A 24,800-nucleotide genomic window follows, 5' to 3' on the forward strand; every position below is an offset into this window, starting at 1 on the left:
TGTGCATGCTCAGAAAGAGACATTTCCAGTACCCCTTCCTATTCTTGAAGTCACCAGTTCTGTCAGATTACCTTTATGACTTCATTTTAGCTTAGTAACTTCTTTAAAAGCCCTGTCTCCAAATGCTGTCACATTAGGGGTTAGAGCTTCAACATACTAATTTTGGAATGACACAAATTATTCTACACATTCTATACACTCATGAAAAGATGCTCGGCATTATTAGTTATTAGGGAAAATCAATTCAAAACCACAAATGAGATACCACTTCATATTACTAGAATGACTAGAATAAAAATGTCAGATAATTAGAAGTGTTGGTGAAGATGTAGAAAAATTAGAACCGAATCCTCATACATTGATAGTAGGACTGTGAAGTGGTCTAGATGCCATGGAAAACAGTTTAGTTATTACTCAAAATGCTATGTATAGTCACCATATGACCACTCCGAGGTTTATACCCAAGAGAAGTGAAAACATTTGTCTATACAAAAACTTGTATATGAATATTTGTAGAAGCATTATTTATAACAGCCAAAGGTGGAAATAACCCAAAGGTCTGTCAGCTGATGAATGGATAAACAAAATATGATGTCCATATTATATTTGGCTATAAAAAGGATTGGAGTACTGGCATAATGTTGCAACATAGATAAATCTTAGAAGCGTTACGCTAATAAGTACTAACTTATTAAGTACTGTGTTAGGCCCTAGGATTAGAGCTGTGAAAGAAGCCAGCCACAGTTCACATATAATGTTATTTTATTTATATGAAATGTCTAGAATAAGCAAATCCATCGAAACAAAATATATTACTATTTGTTGGGCCTAGGGAGGGAGTGAATGCAGAGTGACTGCTAATCATTAGGGGGTATCTTTTTGTGGCAATGAAAACAAAATTAGTGGTGCTTGGTTGTACAACTCTGAATATACAAAAAAAAAAAAACCACTGAATTATATACTTTAAGTGAATGAATTGTATGGTATGTGAATTATATCTCAAAGCTGTTAATAAAAAGAAAAAAATCTTAACAGTTTAAGTTTGGATTAGCATATACTAACATATTTTGTGTTAACTATTACCTTATTTGGAAATGTTAGGTTAACACAAGTTAGGAGTATTACTCACAGAATTCTTTTTTGGTTAAAACTTGTTCTTGGGCAATGGTGTCAAGAGTAATAATGACATTTGAATTCTAGAAAATAATCTCTTTTTATTCAACAAAAATTTATTAAGTACTAACTTATTAAGTACTGTGTTAGGCCCTAGGATTAGTGCTGCAATTAAAACGACAATAAGACATGATCTCCTGCTTTGGAGGGATTCTCTTTTAGTTTGGATAGGTAAAACCGGAAATAACTACTGTAGTGTTGTAAGTAATTATGATAGGTGAATATTCAGGATTTTCTGAAGGTACAAAAGAAGAGTGGTCATTTCAGCTGGGCAAATGATAGAAAACTTCAGAGAGAAAATTACATTTGGAATAAGCTTGAAAGATTAACTTGGTTTTCACTAAGGCAGGTTAACACTGTAGGCAGAGGGAACAGTTTGAATAAATACTGCTGTGTTCAGGCACCCTAATAGGTCTTGTAAATTCTGGAACATTGAATGAGGTAAAGGACATTGTGATTGAAAAAACTGAAAAGAAAATTTTGTGCATCTTATTTTTATTCCTAACTGGTCAGAGGCACTTGTTTCTGTGGTTGCTTTAGAAAGCAAAGTTTGCATGGTTACAGATTTTAGTAAACAGATTTTTATGTTGTGACCTTTCTCAAAGTTTTTATGTGCTAATGATTATATTGTAAAAATTTATTTGACTGGGGAACTTTTTCTTTGGAGTGCCATTTGGAACTAGGAGAAATGTATTACACATTGGTACAAGTATTTAATGAAATATTAAGTAGTCAAAAAAATGGTCATTATGAAAATGATAGCAGCACAGAAAAATGCTTATGTATAGGAAAGAAATTAGATTCCAAATTTGTTTTGCTACAGTGATTACAATCATGTAAAATGCCCAAGCATGACAAATTAAAACTAAATACTATTTTTATGAGATTGGCAATGGTATGGGGAAATGGTGTACTCTTTGCAGAGCAGTTTGGCTCTATCAGAATTGTAAACAAATACATGCTTTGATTAGTTCTTCTAAGAATCTCTAATGAAATAATGACCTCATGTGCACAAGATATACATATAAGGATGTTCTTTATTGTTTACGATAGTGAAAATTTGGAAATGCTTTAAATGATAGTAGGAGGCAGGTTAAGTACATTAGTGTATTTTCATGCTATGGAATATTCTGTAGCCATTAAATTGAAATAAGTAGATCCATGCCTGTGAAATTAAAAAATAAATCTTCCAAGATACATTCTCTGAGAAGAAAAAAGTCAGAATTATATGATTCCATTTATGGAAAAGAAAACTCTCTACATTATAACTGCTACTCAGCATATTGATAAAAGATCTGCAAGGATACACAGTAGAGTATTAACAGTCATTTCTAGTAGGGTGGGGAATGATGATCCAGGCATGTTGTATAAAATGGAACTTTCGTTTGTCAGCAGAAATTCCCATTCTGAGATATGGAAAGAGGAAAAACTATTCAGATGAACAGTTTGTGAAACAAATTCAGCCTCTGGTAGAAACCAAAAGTGGGCTCCACCCAGTCAAAGGGCAGGCCACTTTTCCTGCCCTGGTTCCTGATCTGTCCATTTTTATGCAAATGAGTCCAAATTGCACAGTTCTGATAGGATTGGTCCAAATAGCATGGTACCGATTAGGCAGGGTTGTGTGTTATTGTTGGCCTGTATAGAGGCAAAAGAGGAATAGCTACTCAGCTCTTATGCACAGGGCAGTTCTCAATCCATTGGTCAAAAGAAGATACTAGGAGCTCCTTTATAAGGGTTGACTCAGAAGGCAGGAACACAGTGCAGGAGGCTGGTAGCTCTCTGTGGCTTTTCCCTTCTATGCAGTGTGCATGAGAGGCCTCTATCAGCAAAGGCTGCTAGACTGGTTATGAATTTGGGCTCAGTTAACCACGAGGAATTCTTGGCAGATATAGTCCTTCTCAAAGTTCACACATTTTATGTGTTTCTGAAATGTTTTAATTTTTGACAATGACTGTGTATTTTATAGCAGTTTTTTAAAACATGCAGAAGAGAATACATCTAGACAGAAATATATTAGGGTGGTAAGACAATGATGACTTTTTCCAAATTTATGTTGTAAAATTATAAAAAGAAAAGATCATTCAGGACGTAATTGTAAAGGATTGCTTTACTCTTTATGTTATAAGACTTTTCACCCTGCAATGTTTAACAAAAAATGTTGTGTTAAAATAAACTTACCCATTTTGAATTTTGGCTTTGATCTTTAGGTGGACCTTCAATCCTGCTGTTCTCACTAAAGCAAATATTGTCCGAAGTGGGGATGCTGCTCAAGGTGCAGAAGGAGGCACTTCACAGTTTCAAGTTGGTGATCTTGTACAAGTTTGTTATGATCTGGAAAGAATTAAACTTCTACAAAGAGGACACGGAGAATGGGCTGAAGCTATGCTTCCAGTAAGTATATAGAAAATAGTTTTGGATTAGGAATTATACTATGCTTATGTAGTTTTTAAAGGTACTTTAATTTTAAAAGGAAAGTAGCATAATCCTTTAAGAATTATATTCTTCTTTGGTAGCTAGGCATACTTAAGCCTTTTATTTTTCAATTTATTTCAGTTAAATTAGCCAGGGAAGGTCCAAAAAAGGCTACAGTTAATATTTTTTGATAGAGCTGTTAGTGGAAAATGTAAAATACGGATAAGGCACTGGGACTAAATATTATTGTTTAAAATTATTAGGGGAGATACAAAGTAAGTGGAAGAACACATGAATGACTAATTTCAGTATTGTACATACTAGGAGACTAATAGACAATATATAAATATTTTTAAAAGAGGAAATGAGAATGTGTATATATGTACATGCACATATATGTATATGGCTATTATTGTAATATGACAATATAGTTTAATATAAATTTTTAATATAAACTATATTTTAAAAATGGAAAGATTAATCATAAAGTTAAAATAGTATTCATATATAAAAAGTTGAATATGATATAGGGGATCAAAGTAGAAGGAAGACGTCCTTGAATATATCTTGTTTTATGGATTTGAAACCATGTATGTATTTTATACAATTGTAAAACACAATCAGATTCGAAAAGGAAACTTTTAAAAGTGGAAAATAAAATGAAACAAATAAACCTGAGTGTGTCTCCTATTGTCATACAGAGAGGAAATTCCAGGTGATTTTTAAACACAGTAATTTATCTTTATATCCTTATGGGATGAATGTACACTACAGAACTACATAGGAAAAGAAATATTAAATAATTTTCAGAACTCTAATTGCAATAGTGTTGATGTTGTTTTACGATTGTTGTTTATGTAACATGACAAAAAAAAAAAAGAGTAGTTATATGATAATTCTAATTCTGTTATCTCCAGTGACCCTGAGAACCAGAATGATCAGAGTGAGAAAAGGAGATACAGATGTAATATAGAAGAGGTTATGTAAAAACTCTGTAGTCTTATATTTGAATTGGAAGAGTGTTTGAACTCATGATTTATTTTATCTTTTAAAACAAAACAACCCCGTAGCTCCGTCCATGAAAAGACCTAGAAACAATGAACATTCCAGTAACAATAACCAATCTTAGTGCTCAGATTATGGTCTTGAAATACCCTTTCCTTCTGTAAAGAACTAAGGCTCTTTGGAGAAATGGTTAATTCTAGCTCTTTGACAGGAAATAAGACGAGCCTCAAAGAAGCAAACGAAGATTTTTAGATTTTAATATGAAGATTTCATATTAAAAGGATCTAGCATTTCCCAGATACAAAGACAGATGAATCTATTAAACTATACCAATTAGCAAAATTCAAATTGTAAGAAACTTCATAGGATAAATAACCCTATATCTTCAACAAATAATTTGCAGAGAAAAAGTATAAGTTATACTTGGAACCTTATTTAAAGAAACTAAAAATTTTATCATTTGAGGCAATTGGTAATTTGAACACTGGCTAGTATTTCATGTTACAGAGTTACTGATAATTTGGGGCAGGTTGATAATAGTATTGTAGATATGTTTTTAAAAGATTTTACATGATAAAATAATATAGGACTGGAGAGTGGGTAGGGGAAAACAAGATTGGCCATGAGCTGATAATTGTTAAAACTGGTTGATGGATACATGAGGACAATATACTATTGTCTACTTTTATGTGTTTGAGATCTTCTGTAACTAACGGTTTAGGAGGGAGGAAACAAAGAATGCAGCCTCATAGAGTTCGATATGATGGAAGATTCCCAGTGAATACGTCTAATGAGAAGTAAAAATTGATGTGTGTTGTGGGGCAAGGGGAGGGGTAAACAGGGCTAGAGAAGTATATTTGGGAGTCTTTGGATATAAGGTGATAGTTGTCAAAGTGGATTAAAGTTTCAAGAAAGAAGAGTAAAAATGCAGGAATAAAAGTTTGGGAGAATGAACAGATTTAGGGACTTGAAGAAGGAAAAGGAGCCGGTGAGTAGAGAATGGAACAGGCAGAAAGATTAGACTGTCATCCCAAAATCAAGGGAGTAGTTTCTAGAAGTTGGGGTCAAATGCTATGGAGAGGTCAAAAAAAGAAAATAAATCAAGGGCAGTTTCTTCTTTGTGTTAGAAAGTAGTAGTCAGGTATTGCTGTTCTTCACTGATTTTCTAGTATTGTTATTTGCCATTCTGTTGCACTTAAGAGAATGGGTTTTGGAACTGAGTTTGAAATGGGGCTAATAACAGCATTTAACTTTCAGGGTTATAGTATTAGGTGAGTCAATATATATAAAGCATTTGCCACATGGTAAGAAATGCTATTGCTGATTATTCTATACCTAATTACCCTTTTCATTCCATATTAAATAAACACATTATTTCTACACATTTAGGTTTTTGAATAAGGCATGATTCCATAAAGGATTTAAACATAGATGTAAGTTTTGAGCCCATTTTGGTATAAATATTTTTTTTTAGAAATTAGATTTCATATTTTTAGGCTAGATTGGTGATGGATTTTGTACTAGTGTTGTAAGTTCTCAAGATATATCTTATGGGGTTAAAAAAGAAGGGTTGAATATCAAAAAGCAAAATTTTGTGAACTTTTATGAATAAAAGACACTCATGATTATTCTTATATTCTTGTGGAAGTATAGTTTTATTTATAGAAATATTTAAAAAAATACTTATTAAAGTTTGAAACTAATCAGTTGAATATTGTTATCCTTCAAAAGCTTTTTCTTTAAGAACAAAGTAAAATAAATTATTTAAACATGTAAAAACTGGTAAAGTTTTTATGGCATATACTTTAGACTTGGAAACATGAATATACTTTTTCTTAAAGACTTTAGGTAAAGTTGGTCGCGTACAACAGATTTATTCAGACAGTGACTTAAAGGTGGAAGTTTGTGGTACATCTTGGACATATAATCCAGCAGCAGTTTCTAAGGTGGCATCTGCAGGATCAGCCATTAGCAATGCATCTGGTGGTATGTTTTGTCTCATGTTTCTTTAAAAGTAATGTGTTTTACATTAGAACCTTTGCTAATTCCCCAGTTCTCATACAGATAATGTTGAATGTTGTATGTGTTCCTCGTTTTCTCCCAGATCACATAACTTCAGTTGAATGTTACCTATCTTTTAAACTTTCACTAAAAGTTCTCCCCCAACCCATACAATGAACAGCCTTTGTTCTGGCAGAGGTATGCACTCGAAAAGTTCCATAAATATATGCTTTTTCTTGGATATATCAAGGACTTCTCCACATCAAATCTAAGATACCTGAAATTCAACACTCTCCTCTTTTAAAAGAGTCAAAACTTTTGTGCCAAAGAACCATCACTTTCTTAGACTGTTTTCATTTCATTTCCAACATTATTGATTGCAGATGGCTTTCTTTCTGAATATTTTTACATATCAGCCATGTATATATATATTTTTTACTATTCAATAAGAAGTTATACATCCTGCAATGAGTAGAAAACTGTATTGTGATGTGAATATGCTAAACGTTTAGGTCGACTCGTGCCCAAAGTATTTCCTTCTTATGCTCCAGTATTATATACACAGACTCAGTTCATTCTACAACAAATTATAAATTACTGATGTATATATGTCATCCAGAAAAGTAGAACCATAACTTTAAATACTAAGTAAAGGAAAACATTGAGTGACCTCCAGTTTTATTTTGTACTGCTTTTAACTTCCTCTGCTTCTGTCTCTTTTCTACTACAATTTACTAGTGTGCTTAAAGTTTAAATCAGGTGGTGTTTATTTTTACCTTGAGGTTAGATGGTATCACATCAAGTTGACTACATACAAATTAGAAGAGTAAAGGATAGTTAATATCCTACTCTCAAGTAATGTGGACTTGGCTTTGGTCCTTTTCCCCACTTTGTGATTTCTTTGCTTTCCAATAAGAAGATCCAGTAATTGAGAAGAACTGGGTAGATGCTCTATTGATTAATGCTATTTAGAAAAAATACCTTATGAACCAGTCTATATAAATCCCTGGTTCTTTCTTGTTTTAGTCAAAACCGATCAATGACCCCTTTGAAGTATGTTATTAACACTTGCAGATGTCCATTTTCAACTGAAAATTGGTTTGTCCCTAAAATATTTCCTCTGATATTATAGGGATCATAATCATCGATCTGTTGATTTACTCTTAGGTCTGTAGCATTGAGCTCAGAGAGTCAGTGTGGTATGTTTAAAACCTGAAAGGAAATTTGTATCATTATGGTACTCCCCTTGTGTATCCATTAGAATGTGTTTGTTTCTGATATCTTTGTTATGACTTCTAAATCTTGAATTATTATTTGTATGTAACTTTTTTTTTCTGAAAATTTAATTTGAAATACATGAATTAGAGAAAACTGGGAATACGTAGGGGCTCAAATTTAATGCAGCTTTATATGATAGTAATTATAACTTGCATGGGTAATATCTGTACAAAAATAACCTTAATGATAGAACAAAAGGAAAAGTATGTATTACAGGCATATAGGTAATGCTTGTCTATTAGTGGTTAAGGTTTGAGATTCTCCTTTTTTTTAGCACCTTTGTTTGATGCTTTACAGAAAGACTCTCCCAACTTCTGAAGAAATTATTTGAAACCCAAGAATCTGGTGACCTCAATGAAGAATTAGTTAAGGCTGCTGCCAATGGAGATGTTGCTAAAGTGGAAGATTTGCTAAAAAGACCAGATGTAGATGTGAGCATTTTAAAAATTATTTTGAAAAATATACAAATAGTATAATGAACCTTATACTTCTTCAACAATTATTTAGATTTTGCCATATTACTTCAGTAATTATTAGGACTTTGCCACATGTGCTTCACCTAGTCCTTCTTGTTTTTCTGAGGTATTTTAAAGAAGACACGAGCCATCATTTTTAAGTGTGCATGTCTAAAAAATATTGATATTTTCTTATTTTAACAGTGACTATTTTATGATTAACAAAATTCACATTTTGTTTTTTAGGTGATTAGTGTCCTTTTTGGAAATTCAGTGAATTTTTCTTATGTAATTTTGTCATCATGTCTTTTAAATATGTTTTAGCAAATTTTATAAGTAATTTTCTATCCTTTTAAAAATATTTAGTCTAAACTTTTTACTCTCCCTGTAAAAGTTGACTGTTTCACTGTTTATAACAGAAGAATTCAAGGTCATGTACTTTGTCAATCTTAATATTTTATGTTGTAATTTTACCATTCACATAAGCCATATTTTAAATGGGCCATTTTGGTTCTCACTTAGTCATCCATTGCTACCATGCTGGCACCAATGTGTTCAGTGCTGGCCAAGAGGTTATAAGTGGAGTGGCAGTTTGAATCATTGTCACTGTGTTGCAAGGGCTTTTGTTGCTACATCTTTGTATGTAGGTACACTAGGCAGTTGGAAGAAGATCAGATCTATAATTATAAGTATAAACATCTTATTCCTATGAGCTCATGTAGCATTTTAGGTTTATTTGAGAGAGACCAATTGCAGCAGCACAGCATAGTAGTTTCTTGATTGGTTGTGAGACATAACAAATAACTTATTTCAGATGTTATGTTTTTGTGTTTGAAATATAGTCAGTTTTCTTTTCTATTCAGTCAAGCAGATATACATTTTATTATACTTAATTTTTCATTTAATTACTAATTTATCTCAGTTATTTTTTTAACAATGTCATACATTCTAAAAAAGGAAAAAATAGTTATACAAGATTTTTAATGAAAAACTACATCTTCGACCTTATTTTTCCATTCTTCAGAGGCAACTTTTTTCACCTTTTTAACCTCTTCCAAACAAGTCTTTCATGTTGGAGGCCATTCCTTAGTGTCTGGTGATCCTTGGTTGTCTATTTATCTATAAAAGTGAACAATACAAGGCTTGTTGGAAGCTCTTGTTTGTGTTTGTGTTTGTCAGCTCTGGACTTCACTTATAGGGTGATCTGGTTGGTTTCCTTGAGTTGTTCATGGGTATTGGTTGTTAGATCTTTTCTCTTGGGTTGGTCTGACTCCCCAGAAAGATCTCTTTATTTACCTGCTAGGTATAAACCTGGCTGCCAACCTTTTGAATACAGATTAAGGGAACAGGGCCTGGATTCTCAGCAGTCAGCCTGTAAATAAATATTCACATAAAAGTTCTATTTTTAGTACTTCGCCCCACCCTACAGTGCCTGCTTTCTATAGGCTAAGGAGCCTTTACCCTTTCCAGAGAATAAACTTTCATGTTTCTGTTAGTATGAGGATAGAGCAGTAGTTCAACTGTGTAGAGTGGGGGATTCCAGGAGTATAAATGCTTTTTAAATAGACTGTCAGCTGTCTGTAGCCATGCCACCCTGAACAAGCCTGATCCTGTCTGATCTCGGAAGCTAAGCAGCGTCAGGCTTGGTTAGTACTTGGATGGGAGACCACCTAGGAAGACTGGGTGCTGTAGGCATAAATAGATAGATAGATAGACAGACAGACAGACTGTCAACCAATGTTTTTGTGTGTAGCACCCCCCCCCCCCATATCTCCATTTTCAGAGGTCATTAATTCTGAACCTTTTGGGCAAAAGGGTTGCTTCTAGGCTTTTTTTTTTTTTTTCCTCGCAGGAGGTTTAGATCTCTTTCCAGGTTACTGTATATGTGTAAGTGTGTCTGTGTGTGTGGTTTCTGTTTTGCTAGTTCTAATTATCTTTGTCAATTGTTGCTTAAAAGAAAATAAAACTTTACTCTTGTCTCAGTAAGATGTCATAAGGTAATGAAAATAAATACAACACATCTTTAATTAAAAACTCCATCTTTAATTGCTGAAACCGTTTTTTTTTTTTTAAGCTTTATTGAGGTATGGTTGTTTGTAACACAAATAAATATATAAGGATATACATTTTAAAAGACCTCAATATTGAAAAACAAGGGTCTCTTGCTTCATAGCTACCCATTTTCCAGCTCTTATAGTGGGATTTTTCTTTCCTTTAGCTTTTCTGTTTTCATAGCATCATCCTCTTGATTTTGACTTTATTTGTTTGTTTGTTTATTTTAGGTTTAAAGTTGTTTATTACCTTTAAATCTGTGGTAGCTCTTATCCCCAGAACCCATGCTCAGACATACTGGTGTGCAGGTTGGGTATATTTTGTTGAGTTTTAGATATTCAGCTTATTGTTTCAAGAGGAGAGATCTGGGGACATCTCTCACTCTGCCATGTTTCTCCAAACTCTGATTTTGACCTTTTAGATTTAAAGAATTCTCGAATGTCTCTAATTGAAGTTATTTTTTTCCTCTCCATTTGTTTCTTCCAGAGTCATTTCTTTTCTTTGGTTTTTAAAAAATTATTATTATTATTATTATTATTATTTTGTACTTGAGGTACTCCTCAAATCTCTGATCCTTGGTTGTCTATTCATATCCGAATGAGACATCGAAAAGCTGATTGGTAACTCTCTTCACCTGTACAGGACTTGATGACTGACTTTGCATTATGGTGCTTGTATGTATGGAGCTTTTGGAGATCTCTGTAGATGCCGTCACGTAGAGGTCTGCTTTCTATGGCTATTCAGTCGTTTGAGGGAAGAGACCTCTTTTTTCTGTTTGGAGCCTAGGTGCATGGCTGCTGGCATCCTGTTCTTAAGTTCTAGGAGTGGACTTAGAGTGTGGCCATTGCACATCAGATGTATACTTGGGGCTTCTCTTGTTAGCCTTCTGATGTGCTTGTATTCACAGGTTTTGAGTTTGTCTGATGTTCCCAGGCTTTGTCTTTTTCTATAAAGTTAATTAAAACTTCTTGGTCTGCTTTCTCTTTTTCAAAAATGTGTTGCTTTTTCTTGTTTTCTGTTGTTAGCTCTCCCTTTCTCCTGATCTTTGTAGTTTTTTTTATTTTTAAAGTTATTCTACTCTCTTTTTAGTGTAGTCTCAGGGGGACAGGATACAAACGTTTGGTCTTTCATGGTTTTGTGGATGGGAGTGAATGTGGTAGAATTAAAGAACTGCACTTAGCCTTGGGTATGTTCATGGGTAAATTATGCATTTACACAACATCTGAAATGAAGAAAAGGTTGGAATTTACTGCTTTCTAATAGAATAGTCATATATAGCTATCCTGGTAATTCATTTATATATATCTTTCATGGTAGTTTGCTTATAGTTGGTATTCGGTATGTATGTAGAATTAAATTTATTTATATTGTAGTAGACTATTTTTTTGAAAAGTTTTCCATTTAAGTTATTACTTTTTAAAATAGGCTTTGAGATTTAATAATCCAAATAGAATTAAATATACAAAATTAACATAACTAATGTTCCTTTGTCCTCCTGCTCCCTTTCTTCAACTTTGCAGATTGCTAAAGTGTACTTTCATAGCTCTTTGAACAATGGAACTTTCATTTTATTTTAAGAAAGTGCTTGCATCTCTTCTTTAAATGAGAGAGAACAGCTTCTGGTGATCTGTTCTAGAACATATGGGATAGCAAACTAAATTATTTTTATAGAATTATATAATGAGCTAGATTTAAATCTATACACTATATTACGTGTGTGTGTGTGTGTGTGTGTAGGCTTGTTCTGATTTGTGATATTTCTTTTATCATTTTTTTAATTTAGGTGAATGGACAATGTGCTGGCCACACAGCTATGCAAGCTGCTAGTCAGAATGGGCATGTTGACATTTTGAAGTTACTTTTGAAGCAAAATGTGGATGTAGAAGCAGAGGTAATTAAACTAAGCCTGAAAAATATTTTAAGTAAAAATTAATGCCCTAGAAATGGTACTTCTATATCATGAGGTAGATTGTTTTCATTCTTGAAATTTAATATTCACCTAAGACTCTTCTGGTTGAAAAGAAAAATTTGACAAAAGACAACTTGAAGCATTTCTTGTTTTCCTGTGATCCTTCAACATTCTGGGCATAACCCCAGGTGAAGATGGGAGTTGAGTTTCCCTTTACTATGGTAGTACCACTATGCGGTTGGGAGCCTGTTTGGGTTCAACCAGGAATCATATTGGGGAAGTTGAGGGAAAGGATTATAGATCTCAGGGAAGGGGAATATACATCATGTGCTTCAAGAACTTTCCTAATTTGTGACACTCAAGGCCTTAATTTTTTAAAACTTTTCTCATAAGGGGACCAGTATATTAGAATTTGTTTAGTTTTGTTGTCTCTTGACCTTAATGTGGATCTTTGGGATTTTACAATGTATGTTTATCACTCTTAAGTGTATGTTTATGCTTAATTTAATTTAGAGTATATTCTTACAAAGGGAAATATTTTTTTGCTATCATTGGAATTTCAGTTGAGAATCTGTGAGTAATGTGAAGGATGGCTTTCTTTGTTATAGTTATAACCATTACTTTAAAAAGATACTAGAATTACATTAGTTTCAGTCTTGTACAAGATTACTTAAGAATAAGTCAAATTCTTTCAAATTTACACTAGGCAAAATGTTGCAGTTTTGCCCAGATGACACTTCCATCTAAGGAATCTTACTAAGGACTTGAATTTCTGAAGGCCAAATTGGTGGACCAGGTGGTTTTTACTAATAAAATTTTAATACACATTTGAGAAAATAAGTCAGACATTATTTTTTCTTCTTTCTTTAATTTTATGTATTTTGAGTTGTTGGAGAGCTACTAAAGAGCCACTGGTGTTGTAGATGTAAATAAGTCATCTTTGATGTTGAAATTTTCTTTTGCATAAAAAGAGCTTGAATTTTAAATTCACCTATTAGATGTCTGTAAACTATAGGATAGTTTTATTGCTGTGATGTCTTTATGAATGAGATTATGTAATTTGATTTTGCTTTTACAGTAGTAATTTTTAAGTCACATTTTTTCGGCTGTGAATTTAGGACTCAGTTTATATTATAAGGGTTTTTGGTAATGCAAGAAAGACTTAATTATTCTGTAAATGGTAGGCAATTACTTTATTTTGTTTTTGTTTTAGTCTGGTCTGGGGAAATGCAATGAAATTTCTTGAGCTGAATATTCTATTTTTTATTTAATGAATCCAGAAACTACAATAGCAGCAACTACTAAAATATCAAAGCCCTTCTGATTATAATAAGGCAAGAGACTGAAAAACCAAATTTCTTTTTTGCCTAATTTTTTTAAAAGTATGCTTTCTGATTGAGAATTTAAATACTAAACCTGACATCATAGAGCCTATCCATAAATTTGTGTTTCTAAAGACTCCTTGTTCACCTTAGAGGCTGGCTATGCAGAATGGGGAGCTGCAGCTGTGGGGTTGGTAATGAAGTTGGCATTGTTTTTCAAGAGTAGGCTTCTTATTGCTTTAAACTCAAATACAAAACAGGTGGGTTAGTTAATACTAAAAACATGGTAAGATTGGAGTTGGAGTGAGGCTCGGTAGGATAGGTATTTATAAATAATTTATTTTTCAGTTTGAAAACTTCCTAGAGCAGTAAGGTTTGGATTTCCATTCTGTGCATTTTCTGTTTTTAAAACCACTATAGGCAAATGTAATTTGTAGAAATAGTGTGAGAAAGTAATGTTTACATATAAGATTAAATTAATAACACAATTTCCCAGTTGGTAAAGGAAAAACTACATTTAAAAATTGCATTAAAATATAAATATGATTTATCATCTATGACTAAAATAAAAGTTTATCAAAGTCTTAATTTTCCTAAAATATAAGAATTAACATTGCTTATTATAAACAGTAATATAGTTTATTTAAAACAGTGGTTCTCAGAACATTTTTTGCCCATCAGGGTACATTTGGAAATGTCTGGAGATATTTTTGATTGTCACAGTTCATTGGGGGAGTTGGGAGTACTACTGGCATCTAATGGCTAGAAAGAGAGGATGTTACTAAGCATCCTACAGTGCACAGGACAGCTCCCACAACAAAGAAAGTGCTCAAGTTGAGAAACCCTGGTTTAAAAGATGGAGAAAATACTTAATTTCGCTAATGCACTTAAATTTAGGATTCATCATTTACCAGCTTCTTTATAAAGTGATTTGTCATTAACTGTTTTATTATTGGAAATTTAACACATTTATAAAAGTGGAGAGAATAGTATAATGAATCCTATGTGTCCATTACCCCACTTTAATTATTTTTCTGACCAATTTTGTCTTATCTGTACCCCCTTACATCTCACTTCTGCTAGATTAAATTGAAGCAGCTCCAGATCTCATATTATTTCATCTGTAAATATTTTAGTATGTGTCATAAAAGGTAAGTGCTCTTAAAAAAAAAAAAAACTTTATTATATCTTTAGCATACCGTAAAAACTAACAATTAACAATTTTTAAAAATCTAGTTTTATTAAAAGTTTTGAGGTTAGTTGAAGAATAAAGAATATGTTTCTTTTCTAGTTATCTCATTCTGTAATCTTTATTTTTTTGAACTCTGCATTAGGAAGTGGGCTCAAGATAGTATAAATTGGGTCACAAACTATAGCCTGCAAGGTAAATTCAGATCTCCAGTTGTATTGTTTATTAGTATTATTGGAACACAGTACACCCATTCATTTGTTTATTGTGTGCTTTTCTGCTACAACTGCAGAGTTGAATAGTTGATAGTCGTGACTTTCGTGCCACAACTGCAAAGTTGAATAGTTGATAGTTGGGACTTCACATTGCAAGGCATTTAATTATTTTTTTAAAATTTATTTATTTAATTGAAGAAATTATTAAAATTTTTTTCCCCCATCTACCTTCTCCCTTTTCCCTCCCCTTTGGTAACCACTAGTCCATCGTCCATGTCCATGAATGTCTGTTTGTCCTGTTCATTTGTTTCTTTTAGGTTTATGTCCCACATATAAGTGATATCACGTGATTTTCAACTTTTTCTGTCTGGCTTATTTTGCTTAGTATGATTATTTCAAGGTCTGTCCATGTTGTTGAAAATGGCAGTATTTCATCTCTTCTTATGGCTGAGTATATCATACCTTTTGCATATATAATAAGATTTCTTTCCCCCTATTTTACCTGGGAAAACTCAGCTGTTTTAAAAAGTTGGTTTTCTCCATGTTTGGCTTACTGAGTACAGTAGGATTACATTCTGTTTCCTTCTTAATGTAAAGGCACTGAGAACTGTGAGATCTTAGGTATGTTGATATAGATGAGCTAATTTTGGATCCTTCAGGGACTCAGTACTTTTTTTTTCCCTACTAATGAAGTGTAATAGTAGAGATGTGGAAGTTTGAGTGGAAGACCAGTTTTAAAAAGTGCGCCCTTTACAATAAGTTTTCAAATACAATATAAATATATGCTGAAATTATCAGGAAACGAGGTGGTTTTATCATTTAAAGTTAATGAAAACTTTTTAATGGAGTGAATTAATAGTAGGGAACAATATTAGACTGTCAAAAAAACAAGTTTTAATGATTGTTTATAATATTGGGCAAAGGTTTGATTGGTATAGTTTCAGCTTCTTCATCTATGATAACTTAAAGAGTTGGGGTATGGAGTAAGGGGAATAATTTAAGATAACCTTTTATAGTATACAATACCCTGGGAATTTAAGATGTTATTACCTGTGTTTGAGTGTTCCTATTAAACATTTATTTCCAACTGGTAGAAGTTAGTACAGTTTCTCTAGAAACAGATGCTAATTCTACCTGATTCTGCTTATCTAGTTAATAAAAACAAAACTGTAGAAACATTTAACTGTAAAACTGAGAAGGAAAGGGCAAGTGGGCTTTAAGATCGGTTAGTTTAAGAAAATTCTTTTCTAAAAACAACTCATGACTCAGAAATGGCTCTAGGAATTAGTATCCATAGTTCTTGGAGATCTATGTTAATTCAGGTCCTAGCCAGAACAATTAGGCAAGAAAAAGAAATAAAAGGCATCCACATTGGAAAGGAAGAAATAAAATTATCCCTGCAGATGATATAATTTTACATGTAGAAAAGCCTAAAGATTACACACACACACACACACACACACACACACACACACACTTTCGGAACTAATTAAGAAATTCAGCAAAGTAGCAGGATACAAAGTCAACACAGCCAGTTGCATTTCTGTACACTAACAGTGAACAATCTGTTGAGAACAATAAGAAAACAACTCCATTTATAATAGCATCAAAAAGAATAAAATCCTTAAGAATTAATTTAACCAAAGAGATGAAAGACTTGTAAAATGAAAATTACAGATTACGGCTGAAAGAAATTAATATAAGTAAATAGAAATGTAACCCATGCTCACGAATTGGAAGAATTAATATTGTTAAGATGTCAATACTAGCCGAAGTGATCTGCATATTCAGTGTAATTTCTATCAAAATCCCATGATGTTTTTTACAGAAATAGAAAAATCCATCTTAAAAGTCAATATCGTTGTAAGGTACCCCATACCAAAACCAGCTTGGAAAAGGATAGATTTGCAAGACTTACTGTTCCTAATTTCAAAACTTACCACAGAGCTACAGTAACAAAAACACTGGTTCTGGCATAAAAACAGACATTCAAACCAATGGAATAAAATAGCTCGGAAATAAACGCTTCCATATATATGGTCAATGAATTTTGACCAGAGTGCCACAACAATTCAGTGGGGAAAGAACAGTCTTTTCAACAAATAGTGCTTGGAATACTGGATATCCATGTACAAAAGAATGACGTAGGACCCTTACTTAACATTTCATACAAAATTAACTCTAAATAGATCAAAGGCATAAATTTAAGAGCTAAAAGTAAGAAATTCTTAGAAATAAAATTTTCAAAATTCTTAGAAGACAGAGTAAAGCTCACAGCATTGGATTTGGCTATGATTTGTTGGGTATGACACTGAAGGCACAGGCAACAAAAGAAGAAATAGACAAAAAGGACTTAATGAAAATTGAAAACTTCTGTACACCAAAGAATTATCAACAGTAAAAAGGCAATGGTACAGAATGGGGAAGATATTGGCAAATCATATGTCTGAGAAGGGATTGATGGAGAACTACATATAGAAGACTCAAGTATATAGAGAAAATATAGAAAATTGAAAATTCAACAAAAAACAGTTGGGCAAAGGCCTTGAATAGATATTTCTCCAAAGAAGATATATAGATGGTCTGTAAGTGCATTAAAAGATGCTGAACATCACAAATGGTTAGGTAAATACAAATTAAAATCACAGTGAGATACATCTCACACCCATTAGGATGACTACTATCAAAAAATCAGAAAATAAATGTTGAGGAAGTGGAGAAATCAGAACCCTTGTTAACTGTTATGGGAACATAAAATGGTACAGCTGCTGTGGAAAGAAGTATAATAGTTTGTCAGAAAATTAAAAATGGAATTTATCATATGATCCTGTAATTCCTTTTCTAGGTACTTACCCAAAAGAACTAAAAGCAGAGCCTTGAAGAGGTATTTGTACACCCATGTTCATAGCGGCATTATTCACAGTAGCTAAAACTTGAAAACAATTCAAGTGTCCATTGATATAGGAATAGCTAAACAAAATATTTATGGAATACTATGCAGCCTTAAAAAGGAAAGAATTTCTGACTCATGCTACAATGTGAATGAACCTTGAGGACATTATGCTAAGTGAAATAAGCCAGTTGCAAAAAGACAAATACTGTATGATTCCACTTAAATGAAGTACCTAGAGTAATCAACAGTCATAGAGAAAGAAAGCAGAATGATAGTTTCCAGAAGCTGGGGATAGGGAGAATGAGTAGTTATTGTAATGTGTTTAAAATTTTAGTTTTGCAAGGTGAAAAGAGTTCTGGAGATAGATGGTAGTGATGGGTTCACAACAATATGAATGTGTTTTATGTCACTGAACTATACACTTCAAGTGGTTAAGATGGTAAATGTTGTTTGTATTTTTAGAAATTATTAAAAAACATAACTGTTACTAAGGCATATTAAAGATTCAATTCAACAACCATTTTGGTCCTTAGTAGTTAGTAGGTATTATGGTACATCCTGGGAATAAAGATAATTAAGACACAATCGTAGCCCCGCAAAAGCTCAGAGTCAAATAAAAATAAAAAATTTGGAAACAAATATTATACTACAATGCGGTAAGTGAGATAATAGAAGGAGAGATTAATTTATTTTGTGAGAGTCAAGAAGTTTTATAGGAGAGTGCTTGAGCAGATTTTTAAAGGATGTCTATTTTCAAACCAATGAGGTAATAAATAAGCATCGAAGTCTGGGAACAACATATGATCATATTGGGTCAAATAACTTGATAATTAGAGTTTTATATGTGAGGGAACCAAGGCAGCAGATGAGTCTGGAATAGTCTATAGATAAATTGTGTGTTTTACAGAGAGAATTCTATCTTTGTGTGAAGAATAGATTGGGGTAAGAATAAAGTGGTGGAAGGGTGAGCAGTAAATAGATAAGAGCATAAATTGAGTAAAAGCTGTAGAATTTGGTGCTTGCACATAGGGGTACTGCTCAGGGAAGTCGGTGAGCATGACCTACAGATACTGATTTTGTTGACCTATGGTCTTTGGTTCTATCAGCTAAGATAGGGAAGACTGGAACAAGAACAGGTTTTGGAGTGTTGAGAGGAAAGAGGGGAGGGCAAGAGGGTAGAAAGAACCAAGATTAGTTTTAGTTTAATTACATAACCTTTTGGAGGTTTGCTGTAATGTTCTCCTTATGATCTTATTTTGGTGTTAGTATCAGAGATGGAAGGATGAGGTGTATGTTTTAGGTTTATTTGGAATACTTACGATAACTTCAGAAAAAGGCAATAAAGTCTGTAAATTAAGGTCTTTGCACAACTAAGGTTTTCTAATTTAGAAGAAAAACCTGGAAATAAAATTAATTGTTGTTTTCCAGTGTGTGCATGTATTTTCCAAAATCTCTAAATTTTATTTGTATTTCTTTTTGACATATAAGGGTTTTAAGTTTTTTAGTTTTTTGTTTTACTTAAATTGTTGATAGGACCTCCATAAAAGTGTTTCACTAATAATTTTCTAACAGCCCTAAGTATATGGTGCACACTATAAATAGTACCTGTTTTTAATTCAGCGAGTGTTAGTGGATTGATGTTGCCTTTTTTAATGGATGGAGTACCCTAGATAGATTTAAAAATTGTAACAAAGAAATTCAGATTAAAGGTTAGGAAAATCCTAAAAATAAGTTTCTGAAATATTGAAATATATTACTAGAAAGGTTAGTGATACACATATATACATAACATTTTTTTGGTAAAAAGCTTTTTTTCTGGAATGTATAAATATGTTGCTCAGAGGTACAAGAGTTGAATATTAAAACTTTCATGTGGTAGTGTTTTATCCTCAAGGTAGGTAACAAAAACTCATAACCTGGTTTAGCCTGGAATATTAGTAAGGTAAAAGAAGTACTCCTGGGTTGTGGTTTCCTACCTTTTCCAGAATGATTGTCAAATCTTTGTGGACTCCTGCATGAGTGGTTTTACTTTTAATATCTGCATTGTGGTTTGGGAATCACTGCCCTGAAGAAAGTCTTAAAGCATGCTTATTTCTGAGTGTTAAAATTTGAGATGTAGTATGACATAAAGACAGTACCTTCATAAGGTACTTCTTCATCTGCATCTTGTGAGGTAATGAGACTTCTTTTGGTATGGATTATATGTATCTATATATTATCTGCATGGTGCGGGACAGGGATTTTATCCCCCCTTTAAAAAGTTGTTTCTTAACATTTGAAAACAATTTAATAAATTGGGTCTTTCTCTACCTCTCATTTCCATAGAAATATGCCTATTACAGAAGTTAAGACATACCTACTGTGTTTTGGATATATGGAATTAGGCTGGTTTGTGTTTCATTTTTATATTTTAAGGTGGTGCTTAATTTTTTTCTCCTCTTGAATATACAGAAGTATATGTTCACCAGTTAGAAATAACCAGTGTTAACATGTTGGTATATTTCTCCCCTTTAAAGCTATTTGAAATCACACTGTTTGGCATCCTGTTGTCTTTTTTTAAGTCACTCGACTAGTGTTAGTGTAATTTTTATGTCAATAGAAAGTCTTTGTAAAGTTTTTTAAGTGGAAAAAATTTATTTAGTTATATAAATCAGCATTTTCCTAATGTTGGCTTACCATCATGGCTGATAAATGAGAAGAAATGAATTGAACTGCCTCTGAATTCACTATTGGTCCTATGTATGCCTGACATAATATATTGATCCAGGTTCATCATTTATCTTTGGAGTTAATCACCATTCACTTGAATTTCTACTTACTTTTTGGCTCCATTCTATGATTTTTCTCACATTAATCTGGTTCATGATGAGTTATTATAGCTTCAGGTTCTGTTTTTCTTTCTAAAATATTCACTAATTTTGACTTAAATGTTGATATTTAGGACAAAGATGGAGATAGAGCTGTTCACCATGCAGCTTTTGGGGACGAAGGTGCTGTTATAGAAGTACTACATCGAGGCAGCGCGGATTTGAATGCTCGCAACAAACGCCGACAGACACCGCTTCATATTGCTGTCAATAAAGGTCATCTTCAAGTTGTGAAGACTTTATTGGACTTCGGCTGTCATCCTAGTCTCCAGGTAAAACCTTTATAGAAATATATTCTGTAGATATTGCTAGGATCCTATTAAAGGGAAGTAGATTCTGTGGTAAGCATTGCTTTGTTACAAGATCAGTCACAGTAAATATTAAAAGTATAGAATGTAATAACGTTGGCAGCTCTTCTTAGAAAAGCCTTTTAAAGGAAGTGTCATTAGATCTGTTTTATATTGAGGGGAGGGGATGGGGATTTCCTTGCCAAAATATCTTCATATGAATTGATTTGATTTAACTTTATTGGGCATGACAATGGGCTTTGGCAGCTTAAAGAAGTGTAAAAAGATCCATTTCATAATAATTACTTTATAGCTTTCTAAATTATTTTAGTTGTAGATTAATTTATTTAAAAAGTCTTGGTCTAGTCATTAGTTTAGGCTTAGAAGATTTTCTGTTTTGGAAAATATCTAGTGTTAGGGTTTATTTGCAGTAGGACCTAATTTTTGAAGCAAGAGTCACCTAAGAAATGATTATTCCTGTCCAAAGTTTTAGCATCCAGATGAATTAAATTGGATTGGTCTCAGAGAAGCAATGAATAGGAGTAAAAGCATTGAGAGTTTGAGAGGAACTGAAAGAATTCTGGATTTTGTCTAGCTAGATAGTTATTACAGGCTGATATTTCTGAGGTACAGCCATTTAAGAACTTACAGTTTGGAACTGACAGCTTTTAAATGGATGGCAGGATTAGGGGACAAGGGAGGCATTGAGAGGTATTAATCTGTGAAGAGGAGGGAATTTATACCTGCTGACTTTTTTTTTGTCTGAAATGGGAGGCAAAATCATTTGTTGAGAGTGAGTGGGCAGTGGTTAAGTATAGAAAGTGTAATTGAGAAGAGTGATAAAGGTTTGGAGTAGCTACTGTGGGGGACCAACGGGCAGGACACATCAGGGCCTGTAGAAGCTTATTCCAACCAGATTAAAAGTCCATCTCAAGTTGGAGATCATGAATTTTAGTGCCACCAGATAAGATAGAAGGTAGATTGTTGGACTGAATTTGTGTTAGGAGTTTCTTTTGTGGGTGGATGAATATATGTTTGGAATTGGCAAACTTTTTCTGTAAAAGGCTAGATAATATTTTAGGCTTTCATATGATTTCTCTCACAACTATCTAATGTTGCCATTGTAGCGTGAAAGTAGCCATAGAATAATACATGAATAAAAGTGTGTGGTTGTATAAATAAAACCATTTACAAAAACAGTGGGCAGGCTGGATTTGGCAACCATAGTAAATGCCATAGGTTAGTTTATGGCTTTACTGAGAATAGTATTTATGAAACTATGAAATGAATGATGTATAAATTACTCATTTATGCAGATGACTGATAATGAGTACCAATTTATTGTTAAATCAGTTGTTATTAATGAAGAAAGTAATCAGCTTGAAAAAAAGGTAGATCGAGACTGCCAAATTTTAATTTACATTTGTTTTCACTTTGAGTTAACCAGTCTTTTTCCTGCCCTTTGAAAACATTTAATGCTTCTCAACCATGAATACACAATATATTCGGCTGGGGAGCTCTGAAAAAACTATAGTTGCCTAACTTTCACCCCCAGAGATTCTGAATTAGTTGGTTTGAAGAACAGCCCGGGTATCAGGATTTTTAAGACATTCTCAGCAGGTTTTAAAGTGCAGTGAAGGTTGAGAACCACTGACTTTTAATTCATTGCTATGGAGCCCTGATACTGGTGGAGATTTGGTATGGAATTTCAGGGTACAATTAATTAATGACAGGAATATGGTATAGCAGGCCATTTTAAACTAATGGATTTTTTTGGCTGCTTTACTACCTCATTTATCTTTGTTCTTTACTGAATTATATTTGAGCATATTTAATTTCTTTGATTTTAGTTTTCCTTTTCTTTGGAAAGCTACAGCATGTTTATTGTGTTTGCCATCTAGATTGAGTATAAGTTTATTTACTATAATGCTGTTTCTTGCTTGCATTTATTAAAATTAACACGTAGTATGTTTTATTGATGGTTGTTGGTTATGGCTTCTGTTTTTATTTCTTTGATTAGTAGTTCATTATAAGTATAAATAATCATTCACATGTGGTGATTAATTGAAAAAAAACTAATGAAAATCTCTCTAAACTTAAATAAAAAAGGATTCTGAAGGGGATACTCCTCTTCATGACGCAATAAGTAAGAAACGTGATGATATCCTCGCAGTTCTTCTGGAAGCTGGAGCAGATGTTACCATTACAAATAATAATGGATTTAATGCTCTACACCATGCTGCACTAAGAGGAAATCCGAGGTAGATGTCACCTTTTATTATTTTATATGCAATTTAAAATTTTTTCTGTTGCTGGTTCTCTTTTTCTAATACTGATAAGAAAGTAATTTTGGTTTATTTTAATATTTTAAATCATTTTAAAGTCTGTAGAAATTAAATCTTCATTAAATGATTAATTTCATATGACTTTATTTGTAAAACTAATACAGGTATTATGAAATGGCTATTTAAATTATTAAATATGGATATAAAATATCAAGAATACTGCTTATCTTCTAAAGTTTTAATTAGAATGCATTCCATGTTGAGATTATGTTTCTTCAAGATTATTCTCAGGGTGTCCTCTAATCTCAAGTTATCCGTTCGCTTGGTAATTATTTTTTAAACTTGTGGCTAAATAACTATTATGTTACCTAATTCCTTATTAATGATATAATTACTTATATAAATGTCTAGTATCGATGTTCTGCAACCTTCGTTATAATTACAGGTGGTCTTCTGAAAAACTATGTTTGCTGATTAAAGTTTGAGACTTTTGGGAAGTCACAGAATTCATAAAGTATCTGCACAGTCCTACAGAAAAGAAAAGTACTTGACTTGCTTTAACTTAGAACTTTTCATGAATGAATTTTTTGGAACAACTTTACTTGAGAAATATTTTAGAAAATTCAGCATCAGATGGCTTCTGTTCAGAGTTGAATCAAGCCTACATATCTTGACTGAGGGGAATGTGTTCTCTTTGAAGTTTATTTTGATAATTTAATCTACCCTGAATTTTTTTGAAAAATTGATTTATAATTGACATATAACATATATTATAAAATTGATTTATAATTGACATATAACATATATTAGAATGTGATTCAGTATATGTATACATTGCAAAATAGTCACCACAATAAGTCTAGTTAACATCCATCACCACACAATTACACATAGTTATTTTTCTTGTGATGAGAACTTTTAAGATTCACTCTCTTAGCAACTTTCAAATATACAATACAGTATTAACTGTAGCCGCCATGAATTCTTATTCTTTGGTTCCATATTACATTTTTGTATCATGTTTCTTTCTAATTGTTTGCTATTTTTTAGCTTCTTAGGATCACCACTAGAGGGTGAACACAAAACAAAAGGATTTTATTGGTAATGCTTGTTGGTACCTATAACAATGAGTGTATAATGTAGGGTGAAATAAATGGCCGTATTTTAGATTGTTTTGATTTGTTTTTACAAATTACAAATATTTGAACACTTCATACTTTAGCATTGTAAAGGAGACAAAGTAGTATTATGTGTTTCCTGCCTTTCAAATAGAAGGTGATGATGATAGCACTTAATCACATTTCTGGCTCTACTAAGTGGTTTACCTGCATTATTTAATTCTTTGAACTGCCTTTTGAGGCAGGAGTTAATATCCTCATTTTATAGATAAAGAATATGAGGCTTATAAAGAGATGAATTTACTTATTCAAGATCACACAGCTTATTAGTGGAGCAGT

The 24,800-nt window shown here is 32.6% G+C and overlaps 1 protein-coding gene and 1 pseudogene across 1 annotated transcript in view; both read left to right on the plus strand.

Annotated features, from left to right (window-relative positions):
• Positions 1-24,800, plus strand: part of MIB1 (mindbomb E3 ubiquitin protein ligase 1) — a 117,756-nt gene that overhangs the window by 50,662 nt on the left and 42,294 nt on the right. The window contains exons 7-12 of the mRNA XM_016162983.2: positions 3,381-3,564; positions 6,432-6,576; positions 8,167-8,300; positions 12,160-12,267; positions 20,846-21,043; positions 23,168-23,319. Coding sequence (XP_016018469.1) covers positions 3,381-3,564; positions 6,432-6,576; positions 8,167-8,300; positions 12,160-12,267; positions 20,846-21,043; positions 23,168-23,319 — 921 coding nt within the window. The remainder of the gene's footprint in view (positions 1-3,380; positions 3,565-6,431; positions 6,577-8,166; positions 8,301-12,159; positions 12,268-20,845; positions 21,044-23,167; positions 23,320-24,800) is intronic.
• LOC118610451 lies at positions 9,901-10,019 on the plus strand (annotated as a pseudogene).

The sequence above is a fragment of the Rousettus aegyptiacus genome, unplaced genomic scaffold (genome assembly GCF_014176215.1).
Source record: "Rousettus aegyptiacus isolate mRouAeg1 unplaced genomic scaffold, mRouAeg1.p scaffold_m13_p_12, whole genome shotgun sequence".
NCBI lineage: Eukaryota > Metazoa > Chordata > Mammalia > Chiroptera > Pteropodidae > Rousettus > Rousettus aegyptiacus.